This window comes from Anguilla rostrata, chromosome 1 (genome assembly GCF_018555375.3).
Source record: "Anguilla rostrata isolate EN2019 chromosome 1, ASM1855537v3, whole genome shotgun sequence".
In the NCBI taxonomy this organism is placed as follows: Eukaryota; Metazoa; Chordata; class Actinopteri; order Anguilliformes; family Anguillidae; genus Anguilla; species Anguilla rostrata.
This window is the reverse complement of record NC_057933.1, coordinates 4,614,320-4,641,719: the sequence shown is the minus strand read 5'-3', so window position 1 is coordinate 4,641,719 and position 27,400 is coordinate 4,614,320. Positions and strand designations below refer to the sequence as shown.

Sequence of the window (27,400 nt, the reverse complement as noted above, 5' to 3'; positions counted from 1 at the left end):
ACATTGCATTATCATCACTTAGCAGATGCTCTGCTCCGGGTGCGGTTACTTCAGAATAAAAACAGCTGGCTGATATGATGGCAGACATTAAACAATAAGAAGCCAAAGGTTAAGGAGAGGCCATAAGGATAAGGAGAAGGATACGCCGATGGAGAGGGAGAAGCCGAAAGATGAAGAGAATGAGAATTAGAAGAAGGATGCCCCTAAGAAGGAGAAGCCTAAGAATAAGGGAGAAGAAACAAGGATAACGGGCTTTGTAAAAAAAAAAAAAACGGCAGAATTGACGTAGCCTACGCTTTGGCCACGCGCTCTGCCTCCCTAGGTGGAGTCACTTCATTTGCGGTGTCCTGTGAAGGACAGAAGGGCGGCTGACGGTGGCGCGGTGCGTAGCGCACTCGCCTCAGCTGTGCTAGCTGCCGCTCTGTAGGCTCCAGCACCTCCCGCGACCCTGCCCCCGGATGAGCGATAAGTGATATTAAAAAGAGATGACATGAGGAATGGAAAAGAGAAAGTAAAGGTCGCCATTTAGGCTATTTACTGGTTGGGAATGTAAGGTCTGGAGTGGAGAAAAGATCAAAAATAATTCCCCCTTACAGTTTTTATTTATTTATTTATTTATTTATTTATTTTGTCAAGATCACCCCCGCTATGTAACAGTATCGAATAGTCACTATACCCAAGAAACCAAGTGAAACAGAAAGCCAGTCGCAATCCCAATCGTACAGGAACGCTTCTCGTTTTCGTCCTGTTATGTAATATTTAAAACGTATACCTATGTCAGTAGTCTACTTATTTGCCTAGCTACCTGAAATCTGACACGCCAGGAAAGAGGAGTTCCTCGGAGGAGGTTGGTTCGCAGTATCTTAGAAACAGAGTTAGTGTAACAGCCTTATTCTCACCTGTGTGTTTTGTACCTCTTCAAGTAAGTGTGTTTAATTGTTGTCTTTAATTCTGGGCAATGACGCTTTAACACGTTAGTAAGTGTGTTACTAGGGTGTGCCGTGAAATGTTTTTAATTTGATATAATTTAATCTTGGTTGTTTAATTTCCGCCATTCGCTAGTGTTATAGCTAAAGTAGTAGCCTGATGTGGACAGTTTACTCGGTAAATTGGGTGGCCAGGCTTGGTTGAAGTTACATATGTAGGACAAGCCACACTGCATGCACTGAAATTAACTAAGATTTGGGAATTTTGTCGGAATTATTTTAAAAGATCAGACCCAGGGGTGACATTACAAGGGAAGGTATTAATTAATTAAACCACAATTTATTGTGTAAAATACAGCCACAAATTATGGAAACACTGCATTTATTAACAGAGTTTTACGATTGATCGGCTATAATACTTCGCAACCGTTTCTCTTTTTTGGCATAAGACACGTAGGCCAAATATCTAATAAATGTAATATCAACCCTGCTTAAAAATCCAGCTAAGACCGGCTGGGATTCTAACATGGTTGTCTCATTGCTTGTCTGTTGCTGGTCATACCGGGTTTGTGGCTGGTCAAAGCTGGTTACGATGCTAGCTTATATATATGCTGCTGGCTTTAAGCTCAGTGTGGCCATCGCCAATTTGCAGTGTGCTTTTGATGGTTTTCAGATGTCCCTCATAGATCATAAACTTCTTTAAAACACTGATAAAACAAAGTGTACCTATTTCTCAAAGACTAAACAAAAGGTTTCCCCCTATGTTGGTATTCACATTCTCCATGGTGCGCAAATTGAGACTCTTGATTCTTACGAATATTTAGGCTTTTGGCTGCATAGTACACTGTCCTTGAAGACACGTGTGGACAACCTTGCTCAGAAACTTGAAATTAAATTGGGATTCCTTTGTAAAAACAAAGCATGCCTTTCTCCTGCCAATAGGAAAACTATTATACAATCAACTGTTTTGTCTGTATTTGATTATGGGGATATTATCTATGGGCATGCTACTGCTACCACTTTAATACCTCTTGATGCTGTCTATCACAGTGCCTTGCGCTTTATTGCTGGGTATGGTTATCGTACTCACCACTGTTTACTTTGTGATAAAGTTGGATGGCTCTCCTTAACAAAAAGAAGAGAGTGGCACTGCATTTTGTTTATTTATAAGTCTCTTATCATGAAACTTCCCCCTTACCTCTCGACATTAATCACACTGAAGGTCAATAACTATTCCACAAGATCTGATTATTTGATTTTAGACACACCACATGCGAGAACCAAGTTTGGTCCGTCCTGTTTTAAATTCTTTGCCCCTTTTATCTGGAATTCTTTTCAAGACGCACAAGCGCATACACAAACTAACATTCTGTATGTAAATGTTTTGATTGATTGTATGCTGTCTGTTTGTTAATTGTAACATGTGCCTGAACTGTATCTGTCTGTTTCTATGCCTGTATGTGTTTCTTACGTATGTATATAGGTCTCACTTGAAAAAGAGATTCCAATCTCAATGTGATCTCCTATTTAAATAAAGGATTAATAATAAAAAAAGATGGTAGAGTAAGCAGGTGGCCAAACTGGTGGACTGGCTGATTATATAGGCCGGTCAGCCAGTAAACAGTTGGTTGACCAGCTAAAAGTGCCAAGACACTGTGAGGTGGTGGCACCTCTCACTCTGATTTCTGTGGGTTAATTGTCCCTGATGAGGGGCAGGTGTGTGAGTGATATAGTGAGGTGATGGCACCTCACAGGCATTGGCTCTGAGTTAATTGTCCCTGATGAGGGTCAGGTGTGGGAGCCCTATATCTAGCACCTGATTTCTGGGATTCTGTGCAGACTCATTGTTTGTCATGCTCTTGGTGTGTAAGAATCGGCAGAAGTTGCTGCATTGAGCCTATCTGCAAGATTCAATCACCATTTGGTTTCTTCTCTGAGTTGATTACCTCTTAGCGCTGTGGAGGACATTTTGCCCTCGTCTCTTTAGTCTTCCTTTTGTTTTCTACCCGCCAGGCTGCGAGTGTCATTTTGCTTTTGTAAGTTATTCCACTCTGTTTTTCTAGTGGGGTTGTACTTTCTGTGTAGCTACGCTGTGGCAGTGTTTAGTTTCTTTTAGTTTTCTGAGTCCACTGACAGAAGTTTCAGTGAGTGGAGGGAGTGATTATTTAGCTCTTTATTATTTGGTATTTCCCCTGTCCCTTTCTATCGCTCGGCGGTTTTGTGGTTACCCCTCGGGGTTTACTTTTAGATCCCCTCGGTCCGCAGTTGCGTCCCACCGTGACAGACACGTCTTAAATCACCTTATTTGAGTTGGAGTTTTCCGCAGGGAACATCAAACAAAAAATAATAAATAATTCGCATTTATGTTAAACAAATAATAATCACTACATCTTCTTGTATAGTAATTCATGCCTACATAATTGAGCAGTTTTATGTAGAGTATCTTGCAACTAGACATTTTATAATCATTTTTCTAAAAGTTTATTAACAATAATAATAATAATAATCTTGAACATATTTCTTTGTTCAGTATTTTTCTATATTCATGCAAATAAAACTCTTGGCTTTAAGAATTAATTTTAAATTACTGGTGGTCATTTACTTTTTTTTTTTCATTTACATTTATTTGGTCGACGATTTTATCTAAAGCGACGTACAATAGGTCTCTACTCGTGGTTAAGAAGGTAATAGTTCCGTATACATTTTTACAGGGCATAGATAAAACTTAATTGTACTAATCTTCTTCTTTAAATCCAATGTGTCCATAATTTGTCCCAGTACTGTTTAAGGATGTCTTGCATCGCTGAAAACCATCAGACTGTATGTAAAGTGAATAGTTTTGAAAGCGTGTGGAAAGAATGAGTTGAGATTTATCAAAGCAAGATAACAAACACTAAAACACCTTTTACATATTTTATTTAATGTTTTCAAGGCTCCGAGTAGTCACAATTGTTGCCCTGATATCAATGACTACACTGGAAACACTCATTGTGGGCTACGTTTTAACCGCGGGTCTTGGAGACCAGTCCCATTTCCGTTAATTGTGTTAACACTGTGAACACTCTTGAAAGTAAGTGTTTGGTTTACGATTCCAGACGAAACATCCACGCCACCACGGCCATATCGCCGTCTCCAGTAGACACGAAACGAGACAGACACAGTATTCGTCCACTTGTCTGAGCCTTCGTCAGTCAGGTAACTTTTTTAAACATTTAACATTGCCAGCGGAGAGTGGTTGTGCGCGTAATTGCGTTACACTTCGTTTAAATGCTGTAATAGGCTATGCGAATATCGCGGTTTGAATGGCGTGCGAATCGCAATGACCGGGAAATTCCGATCAGAACGTTTAGATGACAGTCGCTGTTGATGACCGTGCAAGCTGACTCTTTTACACGTAGGCCTATTTTAATTCTTCAGAGCCAAATCAAGTTATTCGGAAACGAGAGAGGCACTGCATTTTGGTCATTAAGGTTGAAATTGAATTTAAACTTTTCTAATTTATTTTTTATTATTTTTTTAAAATTTACTTTAACAACATTGAACAGAGACTGCAGCGCCTTTCACGGTATGGGTTTGTTTGAATCAATGAAGCTAACAAAATGCTGTTGCTTTAAATTTCTTTAAGTTTCTTTTCACCTGGGTAAACGAAACCGTGGTTACTACTCCACATTCCACTTGTCAAGGCTGCTGTTCCGCATACTTTTTGAGTTTTGGATAGTTTCTTAAGCACATCGCTAGGGAAGAATCATTCTACGTTCTCCTTAATGTGACGATGGGCACGCTGTGCACACACTTAAAGCCGGGCACCCACCGCACGCGTATCGACCGCGAGCGCACTACGCGCGTATTACGCGCGTAACTGAAGCGTAGTTGAAGTACTGTTATTACAACGGCAGCGGGCGACGTCGTCTCCACCAGATGCGAACGCGTCGCGTACCGGCTGCGAAGCTCGCGCGACACAAGCGAACTGAAGCGTAGTTTTTCGCTTCAGTTCTATTTTTTCGGCTTGTCGCGCGTCACGATGGCCTGTTTATACACAGAAATATGCTCTAAAATGCTAGGTATACATGCTCTGATTTATATTTCATCCTTATATTACTGGGGGTGTGTCCCTAGTTACATCCCAGATATTTTATAAGCAGCTAAATAAATACAAGCCTTTTCGTTTTGTAAAAATAAATAAATAACTGGAACCTGGGGAAAAGGCAAACTTAGTTTCGCTGTCTTATTTTGCGGAGGGGGTGGGGTAAATTTGAAAATACACCACAGAAAGACGTAGCCTATTGAATGACGTAGAAGTGAATGCACCGAGCAGCGGTTTGTTAGCTTGAGTGTTGGAAGGTAGTTTTTAACCAACCATTGCTCAGCCTATTTGACTTATCCGATGTCTTCGTTCGCCGTGCTTTCAAAAAGGGCTTGTTAATAAAAATCAGATAACCACAGAGCTTTAAAAAAAAATCAGATTATCAGAAAATGCACCTATTTTATAAATGAAGTTGTAAGCAAGCCTTTATTGCACTTGTACTTCAAAGCTTCCGGTGTTCATGGCGTTGTGGTGTTCATATCCCTTCAAGATTAAACTGTTACTGTCTTTTTCATGATTAGCTGATTTTACTAAATCTGATCCTATAAATGTTTTGACGTGAATGACAAGACAACACGGGAATTCCCAATGGTTGATTACAGATTATTTATTATTATGATCATTACATATTCTTCATGAAATTGGCACGCTTGTTAACCAAGCAAATAAATGAATACAGTTATACTATATTCCTAGTAGTTCTCGCAGTCTGCAGTGGGATTACATCGTGTATTTCACGTTTGTTCACGACTGTTGATTACGGGTTAAGTGAATACTTTGGTGAGAGACCCTTTTCAGTTTGTTAATTTGGTAATATTTCGTTAACTCGTAAATACGTGAGAAAGTAAACGCTTTCAAGAATTACCATAAACTTAAATCGCAACGTAGCCTGCATAACAATAAAACTCAAACTGTATTCATTTATTTGCTTGGTTAACAAGCGTGCCAATTTCATGAAGAATATGTAATGATCATAATAATAATAATAATAATAAATAATCCGTAATCAACCATTGAGAATTCCCGTGTTGTCTTGTCATTCACGTCAAAACATTTATAGGATCAGATTTAGTAAAATCAGCTAATCATGAAAAAGACAGTAACAGTTTAATCTTGAAGGGATATGAACACCACAACGCCATGAACACCGGAAGCTTTGAAGTACAAGTGCAATAAAGGCTTGCTTACAACTTCATTTATAAAATAGGTGCATTTTCATCGGCAAGACCACTAAATAATCTGATTTTTTTTTTTTTAAAGCTCTGTGGATTACCTGATTTTTATTAACAAGACCCTTTTGAAAGCACGGCGAATGAAGACATCGGAGAAGTCAAATAGGCTGAGCAATGGTTGGTTAAAAACTACATCCCAACACTCGAGCTAACAAACCCCTGCTCGGTGCATTCACTTCTACGTCATTCAATAGGCTACGTCTTTCTGTGGCGTCATTGAGTGGAATGTTGTTATTCTGAAGCTATTGTTAGACAATTGTTTACCTCTTGGTCATCCTCCTATATATTTTGGAACAATAGAACACAGTTACGCCCCATATCTTGGGGCTCCCCTTGGGTCCGGGGCAATTACTTATTTTGTACAGCCATTTCTAGCCGAACAATGAACACTATTCTGGTCTAACATCTGCAAAACCGACTAGGCAGAAGAATAAGCTACAGAGGCAGAAGAATAAGCTACAACAAGATTACCTGCAGGGTCCAAGTTAAACTATGAACAAAAAGCCTCGCAGGGCGAAATTCACAAACAAAAAATTCTCAAAAAATTCACAAGAAAACAAAAATACAAAAATACAAAAACGAGGGAAAACAGGGCGGGCGGGCAGCAAACCGAACAAACCAAACCAAAGCAAAAGATTCCAGCGCCTGAGTCGGCGAGAGGGAGACTTAAATAGAAAGACGGAGACGAGACACAGGAGGGCACGATGAACAATCAAGCCACAGAGAGGGAGGGGAACACGAGACAAAACGCAACTAATAATTAGATAACGAGAAACAATAAAACAATCAACTGAACACAAAACAGAGGTACCGCCATCTGGCGGGCCAACAGAGAACAACAAGGGGGAAGACAACAGAACCCTGACAGGTTTAGCCTCATATTGTAGCTTTATAAAGCACAAACACGTGTGATGTGTATTTTTTTTCTTCCGTAAAAGCAGTAAAAAAAATAAACAAGTTGTTTTGAACTTAAATGTGATAACCAATTTTTCAGTGTGCCTTCGTCCATCGCAGAGTGTGCATAATTAAATACTATTCAAAAATGTGAAGTCACATGACTGATTTTGTGTATGGTTGCTGAAAACAATGGGGTGAGTCAGCTTTTTCAGTGACTCGAATCGCTCAAATGCCCTCCGTTTCTGTTTCTACTTCAATAATACACAGAGGTGTTATTCATTTTAGTCATGTATTTAGAAACTTGTTCTGTAAGTTTTTTGTTGTTGTTTTTTTTTTTTTAAAGGTCATGTTACCGCAGCTTTACATTTCAGTGCAGAAGGACACGGAAAGGAGGTGTAACTATTGTAACAGCCATTTCTCTGGTCTTCTCAGGTGCATGAATGGAATTGCTCGTGAGGCGCTGGCATCTCGCTCCGGTGCTGGCACTGCTGCTGGTGCTGGTGCAATGTGAGTTCAGCTCTGTTCACAGATGTGTCTGACTGAAGGAAGTTAGGGCATAAAAAGATACAAGTTCATGGTGTAAACTTTAATCAGCCACATCTATAGTCACTCTTTATAGTCCATTTCTTAAATGGAACGTATCGCGAGGTGAAATTGTTGACGGTAGATGTTCTTATTGTTTTTTTGTTGTTTCTTAATTCTGCTCAGGGGCGTGGCCATGCGTCTGTTTGACGGTTGAATTTCCGAGTGAGCGGCCGCTCAGCGTGGCTTTGAGCCGGACCCTGGTTCTGAAGGCGACGATCAATAAGACAACAGTGGAGAAGGTGCGGGATCTGGCGTGGAACATAGTGGAAGGTCAGACTGGGTCAAAGTTCAGAGTTTACCCCCCCGCCCGGAATGCCCGTGTGTCCGTCGAACAGGACGGAGCAACACTGAGGGTGCTTAATCTCACCAAGGAGGACTTCGGAAATTACACCATAACCGTCACGGACGGCGATGGACATCAGACGTCCGCCCGTCGAACCGTGACAGAGAGCGGTGAGCTGGCGCCCGGTCGGCGGTAGAGTTTCGTCTTTTCGGCGACTCGCGGGGGGCCAAACGGCTTCTCCTGTCTCCAGCGCCAGTTACACCGCAGCTGCTGTGCGGCTCTGACAGCTTCTGATTCATGCTGTTTATCTCTCTCTCTCTCTCTCGCTCCCTCCTTCCCTCTCTCTTTCTCTCCCTCCCTCTCTCTCGCTCCCTCCTTCCCTCTCTCTTTCTCTCCCCTCTCTCTCCAGCCTATCGCTAGGCTGTCCTCACCGAGTCTATCGCTCTCTCTCTGCTGCTGTTCCCTCTGTCTCTCTACCTTTCTCTCACACACACTCTCTCTCTCTCTCTGTCTCCCTCCCTCTCTCTTTCTGTCTCATTCAAAATGACGATGGTCTGTTGGCTTGCTTTGTGAAGCAAATGAAGAACACTGACTAACACGCGATGAGTCAAATTTGAATGTGTTTTCTCTGTTTTACATGTTTTGTTTTCTCTCTGTCTCTCTCACTCACTGTACACACACCCACAAACACAAGTCCACACACACACACACACACACACATGCACGAACGCACTCACACAAACACTCACACACACCTATGTAAATATTTGTGCATATTTTATTTGCAGAAGTCGCACCCAGTGTGTCAATCCGTCTCCTCTGTGAGGTATCCCATGATTCTGAGCAGTGGGACATTCCCAAGTTTGTGTGGCTGGCGGACGGGGTTGAAGTGCCAAGCTCGACCCCCAATCTCTCGGCCAACGGCAGTAAGCTGTCTCCATTTGAGACCTGCGTGCGCAATTACACGTGCACCGTAAGCAGCAGTCTGGGGACCAGCTCAAACCACTTCTACAACACAGGTACGGCTCCTGATTTCCTCTCCACCAATCCGTACACCGCATTTACGTAAATACTCGGTGCACTTTTAAAATTTTTATTTGTTTATTTCAAAGGGACAATTGACGGTAACTTAGTAACTGCCCCAGAATGATCTTGATAGCTCAATTTTATATGAGGTAATGGAGGCAGCAAATTTAGGCAAGGTAAAAAGCAGGCAAATTTACAAAAAAAATATGTACAAGCAGCAATAACCAGTCCTTGGTGAAACTGAAATAGAAGAGTTGGCAATCTTACCTTCGCACCATCACTCAGCATTATATTACTTTAATGCAGCAGCGCCATTTATCCTGACGGACATACCACGCATCCACTTCAATTATATGGCCAATAGTATCAGGCCTGGCTAACAAGCGTGTGTATGTACGTCACTAAAGTGCTAAATATAAGTTAACTATGCTAACATAGAACTGTAGCACAGCTCATAAATACATACAGATGACACCCATTGTCTCATCCTGTCGTTGGACCACCCATTTTAATGAATTGATCTTGGTAAACATCCATGCCAGTTGTCCGATTAAAGTAATTGAATTAAATACTCTCATCTTTCAAATGCCATGTTATATGTATAGCCATGTATGTGAATTGCATGAATGCAGTGTAAGCAATTAATTTCAAATAAGTTTCAGTTGGGCTTTACTTATTTGTGAACCGGGCCGACAGTTGGCGCATGGGTGGTATATTCCAGATCCCAGATATCAACTGTAGTATCTTCTCAGTATAACTGATCTTCACATTGTCCCCGAATGTTCACTGAAAGGGTACATTTATCCACGAGATGAAATAATCTGTGGATATGGGCAAACAAATGGGAAAACATTTTGCCACGTCCTTGTTTAAGAAATCTGCAACCGAAGCCGGCGATTAAGAATAATTAAATATTGATTAGGACGTAAATTAATTGCTTGATTGCAGAGTCAGGAGGAAAAGAAAGGGAAACCGATGAGGGCAGTCATTTTAAAAGTCTGTCTGCTTTAGTCTCCTCTCACTGGGCATCACTGCTGTTGTTTTCAGGCTGCTCATGGTTTTTATCTGCTGTGCTCTAGGCTGTGATACAAATCCGGACAAACCGGAGAACGGAGGCCAGGATTGTACCACACTCCGGGTGCTTGTGGGAATTCTGTCTGCCATCCTGGTATCAGTCATCATTTACTGCGTTTGGAGAAAATGGTATTTGACTGGCTTCTTGTAATTTTGAAGGCATTTTTTTTTTTTTAAACATTTTTTTTTTCTGTTACTCATTTCTGTTACTCTGTTATTCTTAAATTTATACTGTCTTAAAATTGATCTCTCTTGCTGTTCACCTGTCAGTAGGCATAGAAACACTGACCCACCAGCTTCCATCCCGGATCAGGAACTGAAACTCCAGGGTGCCTCAGATGCGGACCGATGACACGAGGCTCGGCTTCGACTGAAATGGCCGTGGCGTTCCTCAAACAAAACGTTAAAAACGAGGAATGGTAAATGGTAAATGGACTGCATTTATATAGCGCTTTTATCCAAAGCGCTTTACAATTGATGCCTCATTCGCCAGAGCAGTTAGGGGTTAGGTGTCTTGCTCAAGGACACTTCGACATGCCCATGGCGGGGTTTGAACCGGCAACCCTCCGACTGCCAGACAATTGGTCTTACCTCCTGAGCTATGTCACTCCTGTGTCTGTGTCTGTGTCTGTGTCCTTCATTTGCTTCACAAAGCAAGCCAACAGACCATCGTCATTTTGAATGAGACAGAAAGAGAGAGGGAGGGAGACAGAGAGAGAGAGAGAGTGTGTGTGTGAGAGAAAGGTAGAGAGACAGAGGGAACAGCAGCAGAGAGAGAGTGTGTGTGTGAGAGAAAGGTAGAGAGACAGAGGAAGACTCCGCATGCTGCTCTTCAGCGCCCCCATTTACTCAGTGAAGTACAAACGGGCCTCTGGAGAGCAGATTAAGAGGGCGGGGCCAGTCCTGTATTTTTTTATAAAAGCTCAGGAACATTGCAGACCTCAAGATGCTCTAGTGATTGTAACTCAGGGTGGCGGCGTAGCATGATGGGTAAGGCGCTGGTCTTGTAAACTGAAGGTCACAGGTTTGATTCCCCGGTAGGACACAGCCATTGTACCCTTGGACAAGGTGCTTAACCTGCATTGCTTCAGTATGTATTCAGCTGTATAAATGGATGCAACGTATAATGCTGTGTAAATCACACTGGATTGGTAATATAATGCTTGTAGTGTAATGGAACTCTCTTGCTTTATTTTTATCTTGGCTTCTGGCGTTTCAGAATGCTGCCACCAGGCTCTAGCACAACAGAAAAGATGACATCACTCCTATTTTCGCCCCTTTTTGCATGGGCGAGGCGTGGGTTCGATTGCCAATAAGATGTAGGAGTGAATTTAAGATTTTACTGATCACTTCTTTAAAGTACTGCATTGGTTTAGCCGCTGTTTATGTTCCGAACCTTTTATCCCCCTGTGAGCCAGCCTGAGATCCTTAAGGCAGAGGCAAGGTGAAGGCAAGAACATTCTGGCTGTTCTAAAATCTAGACTGGAAAACAAACTGTGACTGGGCCCCTCACTGTTAAGGCCTCTGAACTCTGGAGCAGCTTGGGCGAGGTCAGGCCAGCCGAATCATCGTAACCGGGTTTAAGTTACTTCTTAAACCACATTCTTTTCAGAAAGGCTTCTTATTGATTGTTGTTTTTTTTTTGTTTTATGTGCAATTTGTTTATGTGTGAGAAGTATATCTGAAAAGACTATGAACTGCAATCTGATTACCTAAGACCTTCTACCACAAAGACGTCTACTCCAAATCAAATATTATCAAAATAAAATCTAAATGGTATGGATGGGACCCATTAATATTTGGTGCAAGCACAAGTGAATGCATGACTTATGCCATGCTCTACTAACACCTCTGGACATAGTATCCCTATGGTGTGGGGGAATACCATTGAGACACTAAGTCCAAGAGAGGTAGCAGAGCATGATATATGTGATGCTTTTCACCTGTACAAGCAATATGTACTAATAAACTGTACAAATTATCTTTGCCGTACCAGAGTAATAACAAGCCACATTTTCTTTCATGGCGTTTATTCAATTTAAGTTTAAGCTTAGTTGATGAATACTGAAAAACAAACTGGGGAAAAAGGGAAGACATTATTTACATGTCATTTTGGTAAAACTTTTTTTTTATTTTTACAGCTTTATGTCTTGAGTTTGTTAGCTGTCTTTTCACCTGTAATGTTTATCAAACAGGTATTCTACCTGATCGGCCCACGCTGGTGAGGGAGATTCTGCAGAGCCTGGGGCATTTGGTCAACAGTACCACCTACAGTCCTGCCCTAACTGACGCAGAGCCTGGGGCATTTGGCCAACAATGTAATTTATGCCCTAACTGCGATGGCCAAGCAGTTTGAGAGGATTCAGCACAATCCTGCTGGACTGCTGACTGGCATACCGTTCCTTTGGTAAAGGAGTAACCCAGATTGGGGTGACATAGCTCAGGAGGTAAGAGCGGTTGTCTGGCAGTCGGAGGGTTGCCGGTTTGATCCCCCGTTGTGCCGAAGTGTCAAAGTGTCCCTGAGCAAGACACCTAACCCCTAATTGCTCCCACGAGCTGATTGGTACCTTGCATGGCAGCCTTCCACCGTTGGCCTGTGAGTGTGTGTGAATGAGAGGCATCAATTGTAAAGCACTTAAAAGCGCTATATAAATGCAGTCCATTCCATTTAAGAGCCAGGACCTTCTTGCTGTGAGGCGACAGTGCTACCCACTGCACCACCGTGCTGCCCACCACTTGTCCATTTAATAGTCAAGCTAGCTTAGTTGGCTATCGACAGCCGGAGACCTCATTTAGGTATGGCAATGCTCACCATACTTTGGATTCCTAGACTTTTTTTATTATCTCCGCCAGGCAGAGCCTAAAAGGGAACATTCGTTTGGTCGCGTGCGTGTGTGTGTGTGTGTGCGTGTTTGTGCGTGTGTGTGTGTGTGTGTGTGTGTGTGTTTGTGCGTGTGTGTGTGAGTGTGTGTGTGTGTGTGTGTGTGTGTGTTTGTGCATGTGTGCGTGTGTGTTTGTGCGTGTGTGTGTGTGTGTGTGTTTGTGCGTGTGTGTGTGTTTGTGCGTGTGTGTGTGTGTGGGTGTGTTTGTGCGTGTGTGTGCGTGCGTGCGTGCGTGCGTGCGTGCGTGCGTGCGTGCGTGCGTGTGTGTGTGTGTGTTTGTGTGTGTGTGTTATAAATGCAGTCCATTTGCCAGATTGCGAAGTGGGCAGCAGCACTTAAGCACGCCGCCAGACAGCCAGGCCCCATTATTGGCGGGAAACTAAACGACTAGCGATAACAGTCGCCCGCAGAACCACAAAAAAAAATAATAATAATAATAATAATAATAATAAAATAATAATAATAATAATAATAATAATAATAATAATAATAATAATAATAATAAATGGTTCCAAGAGGCCTCTGACGGCTGGACGTCCCAGGATAGTCAGTAGTGGTCCTGAGCGTGAGTACAGTAGGCCTGCAACAAACAATAAAAGGGAAACGGGCAGCCGAATTTAAATTACCGGAGTCGGTGGCAATGAGCTGCTCACACCAGACGTAAGCGATGCATCGGCACGATCATAACTTATCTCTGAGAAAAGCAAAACAAACAGCAACAAAAAAAATATTAAAATACAGACAAAGTACAGTTGGTGTGTGTGTGTGTGTGTGTGTCGGGGGGGGGGGGGGGGGGCTGCATTGGGAGAGGAAGATTTTGGACAGACAAATGTTTAGTTTAGACATATTCCTGTTGTGTATTTGTTTGTTTGTTTGCGTGTGAGAGAGAGAGAGAGAGGGAGAGTGTGTGTGTGCATGCGTGTGTTTGTCTGTGTTTCTTTCATGCGTGTGTCTTTGTTATACAACAACTTCAATGCACAATACTTCATTAAAATGTATTAAATCTGTCACTGCACAACAATTTAATTACTGTTATTACTGTTACATCATTTATTACTTTACTGTTTACTGGTGTTATGCCAGTGTAGAAAATTTTACATTTTATAACGGTGAACTTTGCTCCGCCCACAATCTAAATTCTGGGGGCATTTCTGAAAATGGCTCTAGTCATTAGTGCATGAAATCATTTTTCATCTTTACATTTAAACAAGCTCTTACATTTACATTTAAGTGAGAAAAATAAGAAAAGAAGTAGGCCTGGCCTACAAAACCACAGACGATACAAAAATTGTCAGTGGCATATTCTTGGGGCGTTTTTGCCCCCTTTAAAAAATGTAGGGGCATTTTAAGATTTGTATTGGCCTTTCCCTTTGCTCCCCTACATTTCCTAGTACACTGTGCTATGTTATTAACTGCTTTAAGCCTAAACACACATTTTGAATTGTCATTTGCAGCCAAGCAAATCAACAGAACGGTGAGACACACTGACTACCACGAGAAAGCTGACGAACCTGCCTACATAAAGTACCAGCACCTTTATAACACGTGATAACCACAAACAAGAATGTAGCGTACATTACATGGCAGTTTACTCAAACGTCTTCAAATGCAGTTGACAGTCACATCAAATCGTGGTAGAGATTCCGTTAATTCTAGCCAGACAGCACGCGTCATTAAACTATACATATTGCAGAAAAGACGAACTTCAACCTCCAGGTCGCCGCTACGTTGACAAAAAACAAGCCAATAACAAACGCCGCCGAGCGCCGGCTCATATCTGCCCCTCTCCGCACGCTGCAGCGAAAACCTTCCGTCAACTGCAGCAGAGAATTGCAACCGTAGCTTGCCACAATATTCCAAAATATTGTTATTGTTTTTTAATCGAGGATCAAGAAAAGTGACTGGCTCGTTTCTCTTGAATTCAGGTAAGGTGCTGTAGAATATTTAGCTTGAATGGGAAAGGAGACTTTGGTGCCAATACACTGCTACTGCATCGTAGCACGCAATTTGTTCATATACGGTGAGACATCAAACTGAAGATCTGATGCTTATATGGGTGGGCCGCACCCAGGGTTGCGGCGTTAATTCCTTTATTTTTTATTATTATTATTATTATTATTATTATTATTATTATTATTATTTAAAGGCAAACAAGAACTGCGCCCCGAATGTGTGGAATGCTGCGTTATCGTCAGGATTCACGGAATAATCAGACAAGATCGCCCAGTATGAGCACAAACCATGAATGGTTACGAATTTTTGAAGTGGCAAAAACGTAACAAAGTTCCAAGAAGGTTTCAAAATGAAGAGAGGAGAAGAGGAAAAAATTCAAGGCAGCTTCCAAAAGAGGATAAACGTGTCCTCAGTTTAAAAAAGGTCTGTGTGGCCTGGGCAACCTCAGTCTAATTCCACTGCAGATTGCAAGTGACAAAATGGAAGACTGTACACCAATCAGCTGATGGCCTGATTTTAATGAATCAGGCCATAAATATTTTAATGTTAATAAACAAGCCCTTTTTTGGAGATGCTGCTGCTTTTTATTCAGTCTTTTTAATTTTTTTAAAATGTATTTTATTTTATTTTATTTTTTTAGCAGGCTGCAAATTTATTTGTAAACCGGTACTTAACCAGGGCCGGATTTAACCTGCTATATTAGGGTGGGCTGGTAGAAATAACAGGTGGCCAATTTGGGGGGCGTGATGTTCTTGGGGGGGGGGGGCGGGGGGGTTGTGCAAATTTCTTAATTTTTGATTGGGTGGGCGGGGGCTGTTGGAGCTGTCGAGGGGGTGTTGTTGGATGAAAATTTCTTACATTTTTTGATTGGGTGGGCGGCGGGGGGCTGTTGGATGAAAATTTCTTACATTTTTTGATTGGGTGGGCAGGACGCTCGTTTCCCAATAACTAAACCCTCATTGGTAAGTGCACTTAATTCTTTGTTGAGTGTTGAGTTAGTTATGATGGCTGGAGTGCCTTTAAAATGGATTAGAGATTCCATGAGGATTTAATGTAGCTGGTCATTGCAGCAACTTCATTACATTGCATTATCATCACTTAGCAGATGCTCTGCTCCGGGTGCGGTTACTTCAGAATAAAAACAGCTGGCTGATATGATGGCAGACATTAAACAATAAGAAGCCAAAGGTTAAGGAGAGGCCATAAGGATAAGGAGAAGGATACGCCGATGGAGAGGGAGAAGCCGAAAGATGAAGAGAATGAGAATTAGAAGAAGGATGTCCCTAAGAAGGAGAAGCCTAAGGATAAGGGAGAATAAACAAGGATAACGGGCTTTGTAAAAAAAAACAAAAAACGGCAGAATTGACGTAGCCTACGCTTTGGCCACGCGCTCTGCCTCCCTAGGTGGAGTCACTTCATTTGCGGTGTCCTGTGAAGGACAGAAGGGCGGCTGACGGTGACGCGGTGCGTAGCGCACTCGCCTCAGCTGTGCTAGCTGCCGCTCGGTAGGCTCCAGCACCTCCCGCGACCCTGCCCCCGGATAAGCGATAAGTGATATTAAAAAGAGATGACATGAGGAATGGAAAAGAGAAAGTAAAGGTCGCCATTTATTTACTGGTTGGGAATGTAAGGTCTGGAGTGGAGAAAAGATCAAAAATAATTCCCCCTTACAGTTTTTATTTATTTATTTATTTTGTCAAGATCACCCCCGCTATGTAACAGTATCGAATAGTCACTATACCCAAGAAACCAAGTGAAACAGAAAGCCAGTCGCAATCCCAATCGTACAGGAACGCTTCTCGTTTTCGTCCTGTTATGTAATATTTAAAACGTATACCTATGTCAGTAGTCTACTTATTTATTTATCAGGTGACAGGTCCGTATTTCGAATTTTGAGCACGGTCCCACCTTCCGCAACCGTGACAGACACGTCTTAAATCACCTTATTTGAGTTGGAGTTTTCCGCAGGGAACATCAAACAAAAAATAATAAATAATTCGCATTTATGTTAAACAAATAATAATCACTACATCTTCTTATATAGTAATTCATGCCTACATAATTGAGCAGTTTTATGTAGAGTATCTTGCAACGAGACATTTTATAATCATTTTTATAAAAGTTTATTAACAATAATAATAATAATAATAATCTTGAACATATATTTCTTTGTTCAGTATTTTTCTATATTCATGCAAATAAAACTCTTTTGGCTTAAAGAATTAATTTTAAATTACTGGTGGTCATTTACTTTTTTTTTCATTTACATTTATTTGGCCGACGATTTTATCTAAAGCGGCGTACAATAGGTCTCCACTCGTGGTTAAGAAGGTAATAGTTCCGTATATATTTTTACAGGGCATAGATAAAACTTAATTGTACTAATCTTCTTCTTTAAATCCAATGTGTCCATAATTTGTCCCAGTACTGTTTAAGGACGTCTTGCATCGCTGAAAACCATCAGACTGTATGTAAAGTGAATAGTTTTGAAAGCGTGTGGAAAGAATGAGTTGAGATTTATCAAAGCAAGATAACAAACACTAAAACACCTTTTACATATTTAATCATTTTATGTCACAATGGTTGCACTGATATCAATGACTACACTGGAAACAAACTCATTTGGGCTACGTTTTAACCGCGGGTCTAGGAGACCAGTCCCATTTCCGTTAATTGTTAACAGGAGGGGTCTGGCTGGCATGTATGGTTTGAAAATCAGAGACGGGGAAGAAGCAAGTGGGCTTGGTAACATGATGAATGAGGAGGAATTTGTCACCGGGGCTGGTGCTGTAAATGCAGCTGATAATGCAGCGGGTATGCTGTGTAAAAGCTGCGTATGTCGCTCTGCATGAGAGCATCTGCTAACTGGCTGCACTGTGATAATGTCATGTAATGCAGCCCCTCCCATGTTAATCTTTCACCATGTCCGTTTCAAAGATCACTTCATCCAGGATCCACTAGTCATGAAACAAACTCTGGATGCAGTGAACTCAGTCCTGCTCCTGGAGTCCATCACACGTCATACAAATTTCTCCACTGACCACCAAGGCAAGGGCGTAATTTATCATTTTAAAACTTTGCCCCGAACCCAAGGGGAGCCCCAAGATATGGGGCGTAACTGTTTTCATTTGTTCCAAAATATATTGGAGGAGGACCAAGAGGTAAACAATTGTCTAACAATAGCTTCAGAATAACAACATTCCACTCAATGACGCCACTGACTATGGGAGTGCCGAAGATAGCCTGAGTGACAGCGATAGATTATTTACTGGTGACGTCATAATTGTAAAGAAGAGTATGTGCACAGCGTGCCCATCGTCACATTAAGGAGAACGTAGAATGATTCTTCCCTAGCGTCATGTTACCGCAGCTTTACGTTTCAGTGCAGAAGGACACGGAAAGGAGGTGTAACTATTGTAACAGCCATTTCTCTGGTCTTCTCAGGTGCATGAATGGAATTGCTTGTGAGGCGCTGGCATCTCGCCCCGGTGCTGGCACTGCTGCTGGTGCAATGTGAGTTCAGCTCTGTCCACAGATGTGTCTGACTGAAGGAAGTAAGAGCATAACAAGATACAAGTTCATGGTGTAAACTTTAATCAGCCACATCTTTAGTCACTCTTTATAGTCCGTTTCTTAAATGGAACGTATCGCGAGGTGAAATTGTTGACGGTAGATGTTCTTATTTTTTTTTTTTGTTGTTGTTTCTTAATTCTGCTCAGGGGCGTGGCCATGCGTCTGTTTGACGGTTGAATTTCCAAGCAAGCGGCCGCTCAGCGTGGCATTGAGCCGGACCCTGGTTCTGAGGGCGACGATCAAAAAGACACCAGAGGAGAGGGTGCTGGATCCAGAGTGGAGCATGGTGGAAGGTCAGACTGGGTCAAAGTTCAGAGTTTACCCCCCCGCCCGGAATGCCCGTATGTCCATCGAACAGGACGGACTAACACTGAGGGTGCTTAATCTCACCAAGGAGGACTTCGGAAATTACACCATAACCGTCACGGACGGCGATGGACATCAGACGTCCGCCCGTCGAACCGTGACAGAGAGCGGTGAGCTGGCGCCCGGTCGGCCGTAGAGTTTCGTCTTTTCGGCGACTCGCGGGGGGCCAAACGGCTTCTCCTGTCTCCAGCGCCACAGTGCCAGTTACACCGCAGCTGCTGTGCGGCTCTGACAGCTTCTGATTACTGCTGTTTATCTCTCTCTCTCTCTCTCTCGCTCGCTCGCTCCCTCCTTCCCTCTCTCTTTCTCTCCCCTCTCTCTCCAGCCTATCGCCAGGCTGTCCTTGCCGAGTCTGTCGCTCTCTCTCTGCTGCTGTTCCCTCTGTCTCTCTACCTTTCTCACACACACACTCTCTCTCTACTGCTGTTCCCTCTGTCTCTCTACCTTTCTCACACACTCTCTCTCTCTCTCTCTGTCTCCCTCCCTCTCTCTTTCTGTCTCATTCAAAATGACGATGGTCTGTTGGCTTGCTTTGTGAAGCAAATGAAGAACGCAGACTAACACGCGATGAGTCAAATTTGAATGTGTTTTCTCTGTTTTACATGTTTTGTTTTCTCTCTGTCTCTCTCACTCACTGTACACACACCCACAAACACAAGTCCACACACACACACACACACACACACACACACACACACATGCACGCACGCACTCACACAAACACTCACACACACCTATGTAAATATTTGTGCATATTTTATTTGCAGAAGTCGCACCCAGAGTGTCAATCCCTCTTCTCTGTGAGGTATCCCATGATTCTGAGCAGTGGGACATTCCCAAGTTTGTGTGGCTGGCGGACGGGGTTGAAGTGCCAAGCTCGGCCCAAAATCTCTCGGCCGACGGCAGTAAGCTGTATCCATTTGAGACCTGCGTGCGCAATTACACGTGCACCGTAAGCAGCAGTTTGGGGACCAGCTCAAACCACTTCTACAACACAAGTACGGCTCCTGATTTCCTCTCCACCAATCCGTACACCGCATTTACGTAAATACTCGGTGCACTTTTAAAATTTTTATTTGTTTATTTCAAAGGGACAATTGACGGTAACTTAGTAACTGCCCCAGAATGATCTTGATAGCACAATTTTATATGAGGTAATGGAGGCAGCAAATTTAGGCAAGGTAAAAAGCAGGCAAATTTACAAAAAAAAATATGTACAAGCAGCAATAACCAGTCCTTGGTGAGACTGAAATAGAAGAGTTGGCAATCTTACCTTCGCACCATCACTCAGCATTATATCACTTTAATGCAGCAGCGCCATTTATCCTGACGGACATACCACGCATCCACTTCAATTATATGGCCAATAGTATCAGGCCTGGCTAACAAGCGTGTGTATGTACGTCACTAAAGTGCTAAATATAAGTTAACCATGCTAACATAGAACTGTAGCACAGCTCATAAATACATACAGATGACACCCATTGTCTCAACGTGTCGTTGGACCACCCATTTTAATGAACTTATCTTGGTAAACATCCATGCCAGTTGTCCGATTAAAGTAATTGAATTAAATACTCTCATCTTTCAAATGCCATGTTATTTGTATAGCCATGTATGTGAATTGCATGAATGCAGTGTAAACAATTCATTTCAAATAAGTTTCAGTTGGGCTTTACTTATTTGTGAACCGGGCCAACAGTTGGCGCATGGGTGGTATATTCCAGATCCCAGATATCAACTGTAGTATCTTCTCAGTATAACTGATCTTCACATTGTCCCCGAATGTTCACTGAAAGGGTACATTTATCCACAAGATTAAATAATCTGTGGATATGGGCAAACTCTGAAAACGTTTTTTGCCACGTCCTTGTTTAAGAAATCTGCAACCGAAGCTGGCGATTAAGAATAATTAAATATCAATTAGGACGTAAATTAATTGCTTGAATGCAGAGTCAGGAGGAAAAGAAAGGGAAACCGATGAGGGCAGTCATTTTAAAAGTCTGTTTTATTTATTCTCCTCTCACTGGGCACCACTGCTGTTGTTTTCAGGCTGCTCATGGTTTTTATCTGCTGTGCTCTAGGCTGTGATACAAATCCGGACAAACCGGAGACCGGAGGCCATGATTGTACCACACCGTGGGTGCTGTTTTCTTTTGCCATCCTGGTATCAGTCGCTGTGTGCTTTTACTGCATTTGGAGAGAACGGTATTTGACTGGCTTCCTGTAATTTTGAAGACATTTTTTTTTTTAAATTCTGTTACTCTGTTATTCTTAAATTTATACTGTCTTAAAATTGATCTCTCTTGCTGTTCATCGCAGGAAACGCAGGAATCCCAGAGGAGGATGATGCCTGACGACACTGGGCTTCGCTTGAAACTATTCAGGAATTCCATCTGATGTCTGAGCGGGTGTCTCTGAGCAGATGTCTGACTAGAGCTCTCGGTTTCTGTTGCGGACTTCTCTTCACGGACACCATTCTTGCAGCAATGTGTAGAGCTCACCATTTACCGGGAGTTCAGCTTCCTTGCTTTTTGGGGGAATATGTCTCCAGTTTTGTTCTGATTCTCTGTTTTTTAAAAAAACTCATATTAATTATTTTCTATTAATTTATTAAATACAGGTTTGTTTGTGTAAAACGCTGCATGTATGTATCAGAGAGCCAGCTGCTGTGTTTGTTTGAAATAGCCATACTGATTAGAGCCCTACCGATATATCGGTTTGGCCGATATATCGGCCATTATTTGACTTTTTTGACGACGTCGGGATCACTTACGCAGCCGATGTGTCCCGATTTTTAAATAAGTATAATAAACAAAAAAAAAAACATTGATTATTTATCTGTACTTGTCTGTTCGAACGTTGTAATTGCTATTTACTAGAATTATCCAGTAGAGGGAGCTCTAATACAAGTGTGAACTGCAGTAGCTGCCGCGCTACTTCTGTAATAAGACGTTTGTTACTCGTGCCTCATCCAATATTCTCCACTGCAAGACTTGTCTGCACAGATTCAATTGCCGCAATAAAGGTATGTATATTTAGTGAAAGTTTTTAATTAAATGCGTTTATACTACCACTATGTTTATCAATCCTCATTATCAAGCGAGCGAGCTAGCTAGCTAACATATTTGGTTCACTTTAGCAAGCTAGCTTTAGGAAGTGGTAGTGAGCACATAAGCAGCGTAGGATCTACATTTACTTTATGAAGCGGTAGTGAGCACATAAGCAGCGTAGGATCTACATTTCCAGAGGACATCGCTGTAGGCTGTTCTCAAATAAATAACCAGCCAAAATAAAATGGTGATTGAATGCATCACGCATTTGTTTTTTTATCTGAGATAATGATATTAGCTACTATATGATGCTGTGTCAATAGCCAACAATTATTGCAAGCGAGTGTGTCATCTAGTCACGCGTCATCGTATTAAGCTAACCAGATAGTAAAAACGCAGATAAAACACTTCTAACGTGGATCATTTTAAGCCATGTTATCTAGCTTTGTCGTGATAACACGAGAGAAGGATTGCTGTTGGAGAAGTGAATCAACCAACACTTAGCGCGGGTAATCTGCACGAAAGTGCATTGTAGTTTTTTTCACCACCGAATTCTTATGGACAAGCCTCACGTTACATATTTTATCCAGTCAATTTAGTTTCATCTAACGTTACACTTGATTCACTCATTAGCTCCGCTAGATAAAGTCTTACTCTTTTTCATGTAGTAGGAATAAAATAATAAAATATAATTAATTTAACTTACTGAGAATAAATAATAAGAAATAATGAGGCTACGTCAACAGCTAATGCGTTATTGCAGTGAGTGTGTGTCATCTAGTCACGCGTCAGAGCGCATTGTAGTTTTTTTCACTACCGAATTCTTATGGACAGGGAAGCTCGCTAGATAAAGTCTTACTCTTTGAGATCATGTAGTAGGAATAAAATAAGAAAATTTAATTCATTTACTGAGAGTAGATACTAAGAAATAATAACAAATGAATAACAACAACAATAATAATATTCATAAAAATACATGTTTGAAACTGGAAAACAGATTTTTTCGTAGATGGCTGGAAAAGAAAGGAGTAAAAGCAACATGTGGAGTTGTTTTGAATTCACACCACTTGAAGATAGTGTTAATATATATAATTAATTTAATATCATCTTTTACATTTTTTTATCTATCAAAAAGTTCTTTGTGTGTTTATTTTTATTTATTTGTTTGCTTATAAGTTAAAAGTTCTAAAATATAAGTGTTTAAAATTGATTTGAAAATGTTGCACTTTTTGACAAAATATCGGTCAAAACATTGGTAATCGGTGGGCTAGGACTCTCAAAAATCGGGATCGGCATCGGACCCAAAAATCTGGCATCGGTCGGGCTCTAATACTGATGTACTGTGAATGCTCTCCACGATACGTGTAATAGAGTGCCTTATCACTGCGGTCTTTCTAAACTAAACAGGGATTATTTTCTCAACAATTCAGACTATATTTGTTTCCTTGACATAAGACTATGTCAGTTAGTGATCTTGGCCTTGCACCTCTACATCATGAACCTATGCACTTGTTGTACGTCGCTCTGGATAAGAGCATCTGCTAAATGCCTATAATGTAATGTAATGTAATGGCCTGTTACTCAAATGGTTGTGAGTTCAAATCCCAAATAGGGGGCTGCTGCTGTATCTTAAGCAATGTTCTTGGCCTAATTTGTTTGTATAAACATCCAGCTGTGTTAAGGGACTGTATGTAGAACACTGGATCTGTATTCTAGATAGGAGCATTCGTTAACAAATAAATGTAATGTTATTTAATTGAGATGTTAGAGAGCCATTCGTCATTTCCTTCGGTGATTTCTCTTGATTGAGAAATCTGGTTTCTGGTGAAACTGTCTTGGTTAAAGTAAACGTCAGGAACCAAATAATCTACACATTTGGAGCCAGGCACTCCAGCATGCTTTTTCACAAGGTTTTGCAGTGTTCTCATGTACTGTTACATGTTGTCTTTATTTCTTGATTTTGGGCTTTAAGCCAAATCTTCCATTGTAAACAGGTATGTTGACTAAACGTTGTTAATGCTGTTCAGCTGACTGCCAGTGGAATTCCTTCACAATTTGTGAAGAACAATACTTGTTACTTTAAAAAAAAATGAAGCAAACTCACTAAATATTTGCACTTTGCTTGCAACTCCTGTAAGATTGACTTCTGAAGCAAGACCCAAGGAAGTATCAGCTGTCACAACATGACTGCGATGTAGATAAGAAGCTTAGCATTTAATCATTGCGGTTGTTTTTTTTTTATCTTCCACACCCTCAAATATAATAAGATATGTCGTGTTTGCTTCCCTGAATAGTACAGACTGCACGCTCGCAGTCAGTGACACCCTTCGAGAGGTCCACACCTTTTATTCAGTACTAAATTAACTGTGTGCCGAGACAACCATCTGTCCGCTTTTATTTCGCTGATTTCGCTATCAGACATTATTATCTTATTCTTTTAATTAAGATCCATTGGTAAATATAAAAATGAATCAGATAAATTTGTTTTATGACGCTCTTGTACTGAGCTCTTCAGCTACGTTTTCCTGGGGGGGGGGCCCAGAATCTTGTAAAAGACTCTTAAAAGGTCAGACATTTACAACTTACTACTGAGAAAATAAAGAACGAATTAAATGCACATGTGCATTAAAAAGTTTGCCTTCTGAAAACAGGCAGAGATATTATTTATTTATTATTGTATCATCGGTGGGGACGAAGGCTCGCACTGTACGGATGCAGACGTAGACATCGTCAAATTTTGACGCATCTGAATAATAATTTAAAAATATGTTCACAATGATGAAAGATCAAAGGGTTTGGTCTCCCGGGTGACACGTCGTATAGTCTGTAAACCAGCCTGGCAGACTGGCTGTGGACTAGAGGGGCGGGGTGGTTGGCCACTGACCATGATGGATGCAGCACATTTATGTTTGCATCCATCCCCGCCCCCCCCCCCCCCATTTAGCCGACCACCCCCCGAAGGCTGGCTGCCGAGGGTGCCGCCATCTGACTCCAAAGGTTGGAAAGAACCCTCACCCTGACATCGTGCTGACCGCACCCACGACTTGCGCGATTGGCCACAGCACCCGATTGGACAATGGAAGCTCCTGGGGGGTCATGAGAGAGGACCGCACAGCTGGCCCCTGGTGGACTACGGGGCCGGATGAGCACACCGGGGTCCTTCCAGCCTACAAATACAACTCACCCTTCCACACTCCACTGTCAGATTTACCCCGTGAACTAGGGGAACAAACTGACCTTTTTAAGAAAATCTACATTTGAATAATATTATTTTCTGCACCAGCGATTGTTTCAGCCATTCGCCTACGACAGACGAAAATTAATTTCGCTTTCGTTCTCATCACAGTCGGATTCTGTTGCTTTGTCTGAATCCGCAATGAGTTTTGTTTTTTCAATCGGACTGGTTTCCAGGCATTGTTTTCCCTCCCCAAGAAAGTACGGATCACACGGTACGTCACTGAATGGAACTGACAGCAAAAATGTGACAATAACTTCGCAAATGTTTGGCTTTATAAATGATGATGATGATTATTATTATTATTATTATTATTACTATTATTACTATTATTATTATTGGCTACCTGACTCATTTGGACTTGAGGTCATTCGTTGTAAGTGGGTCCTGAAAAGAAAAGAACGTTGTCGGCATTTTTCCGAAGCCCAGCGTTGCCTGAGATGGCCTTTTCCTTTCCCTTTTATACTCCATGAATCTTTCCGGCCCGTGCTTTAATCCAAGGGCAGCCTCTCGGCTCGGTAATAACTTTTTATCGACTGCAACCCTGCCGCTTGGACATTTATTGTGTACTCTGGCCCGTGTAGTGTCAATCTTTATCTGAACATCATTCTGTCATTTATATAGCTGGGTACCTCCAGCTGAGACCATACAAATATACTTAGATTTATCTAGATAAACAGATCACACTGCGGCACCTTCACACACAAAAACAGATCACAGGACGTACTGTGAAGAACAGAACTTGTGGACCTTGTTGAATTTGGTTTTTAGTTGATGAAGATTTCGATGAAGAGTCTGATGACAAACATAATGGCAACAATGATGATGATGGTGAGGAGGACATGATGAAAGTGATTAAAATGATGATGATGATGGTGGTGGTGGTGGTGGGGATGAAGAAGACAGATTGATGGTGATGATGATGATGGTGGTGTTGGTGGTGGTGGTGAAGAAGACAGAATGAAGGTGCAGGTGATGATGATGATGATACTGGTGCTGGGGATGGTGATGGTGATGATTGACCACGCACACAGAGCAGAGAAAGGTAGAGGTTTAGGTGAGGACCATGAGGACGTGCGGGGCATGGCAGTTGCTGTGCAATGCTATCCCTTCATCTTCCTCAGTCTCTGTTCTCATAAACAGGCTTATCTCTCCCCAGCGGAGGCTTGACAAATGCCAGAGAGCTTCATTCCACTAAAATTGAGAGCTTCCTCTCCACCCTTCCCTATCTCTCTCTCTCTCTCTCTCTGTCTCCACTTTCTCTCGCCATCCTTAGCAGTACCACAGAAACCCACCACTTTTTCCAATAAAAGTTTTCCAAGGAGTGAACGCAGTGATGTCATCACTCTCACCAAGCCACTGATAATACCAGATTTCCCCTTTAATTCAAATTCAAATTCAAAATGCTTTATTGGCATGAAATACACTTGTACTTATTGCCAAAGCGTACACATAGAAACAGGAACAGGAAACATGAAATACGAACAACATTGTGGAAACGACAACAATGCAATCAACAGTGTGGCAATGGCCACAACGAGTAGGCTATACAATAATAACAGTAATAAAATCATAACAATAATAATAATAACAATAATAATAATAATAATGTAAAAAAAAAAAAAACATTTTTTTTAAAAGATAGAAATTAATAAATAATTAAAATAAATATATTTGTGGTGGTCAACCAGTGTCCCTCAGATTATGGCAGGCCGAGATGTACTTTGCTGCTAGTGGAGCCGTTGGCCTTTCTCCTAGCAGGATTTGCATTTTTTCCTCATTTGTTTGGGAAAGGAAGTCTTTTATAATTAGAGAAAATTTGTTGAAATAATGTGTCCTAATTTCTGAATATTTTTCACAATGTAGGAGAAAGTGCATCTCTGTTTCCACCTCTCCTGTCTTACAGTGACCACATATACGTTGTTCTTTTGGTAACCATGTATTCCGGTGTCTGCCTTTTTCAATTGCAAGTGCGTGGTCACTGAGCCTGTACTTGGTCAGGATCTGCCTCTGCTTTGTATCTCTGACAGAGAAGAGATATTCAGCCAATTTGTAGTCTCTTTTTAGGGTCCGATAGCAATCTAGTTTGTTTTGTGTTTTGGTTACATTATCCCAATATTCCAGATAAGAGATTTTGGTCTGTTTCATTACTTGGTTTACTTTGATTTGTTGGTAAGCAGTGCTGGTATGAAGCTGGTCTGTGATTTGTGTTAGTTGGGTTAATGGGTTAG

At 41.6% G+C, this 27,400-nt stretch overlaps 1 protein-coding gene across 12 annotated transcripts; it reads left to right on the top strand.

The window, feature by feature from the left end:
- Positions 1-23,694, top strand: LOC135233929 (uncharacterized). 12 transcript variants are annotated; one of them, XM_064298402.1, is made up of 6 exons: positions 1-922; positions 7,572-7,687; positions 7,848-8,177; positions 8,796-9,026; positions 10,113-10,236; positions 10,378-10,677. In XM_064298402.1, exons 2-6 carry the CDS (start codon positions 7,669-7,671, stop codon positions 10,457-10,459), a joined length of 786 nt encoding a protein of 261 aa, XP_064154472.1. In that variant the 5' UTR covers positions 1-922; positions 7,572-7,668; the 3' UTR covers positions 10,460-10,677. The 12 variants fall into 12 exon arrangements, 11 of the variants coding, with proteins under 11 accessions (XP_064154472.1, XP_064154202.1, XP_064154115.1 ...); XM_064298132.1 differs by having other exon boundaries at positions 7-847; positions 7,572-7,646; positions 10,378-10,671; XM_064298045.1 differs by having other exon boundaries at positions 7-922; positions 7,572-7,646; positions 10,378-10,670.
- The last annotated feature ends 3,706 nt before the right edge of the window (positions 23,695-27,400 follow it).

Bases quoted from the DNA above. Each gene is read 5' to 3' on its own strand.
- LOC135233929 (XM_064298132.1), top strand. From the start codon at position 7,580: ATGGAATTGCTCGTGAGGCGCTGGCATCTCGCTCCGGTGCTGGCACTG. The intron at 9,027-10,112 runs GTACGGCTCCTG...GCTGTGCTCTAG, and splicing joins AAACCACTTCTACAACACAG to GCTGTGATACAAATCCGGAC. The intron at 10,237-10,377 runs GTATTTGACTGG...TTCACCTGTCAG, and splicing joins TACTGCGTTTGGAGAAAATG to TAGGCATAGAAACACTGACC.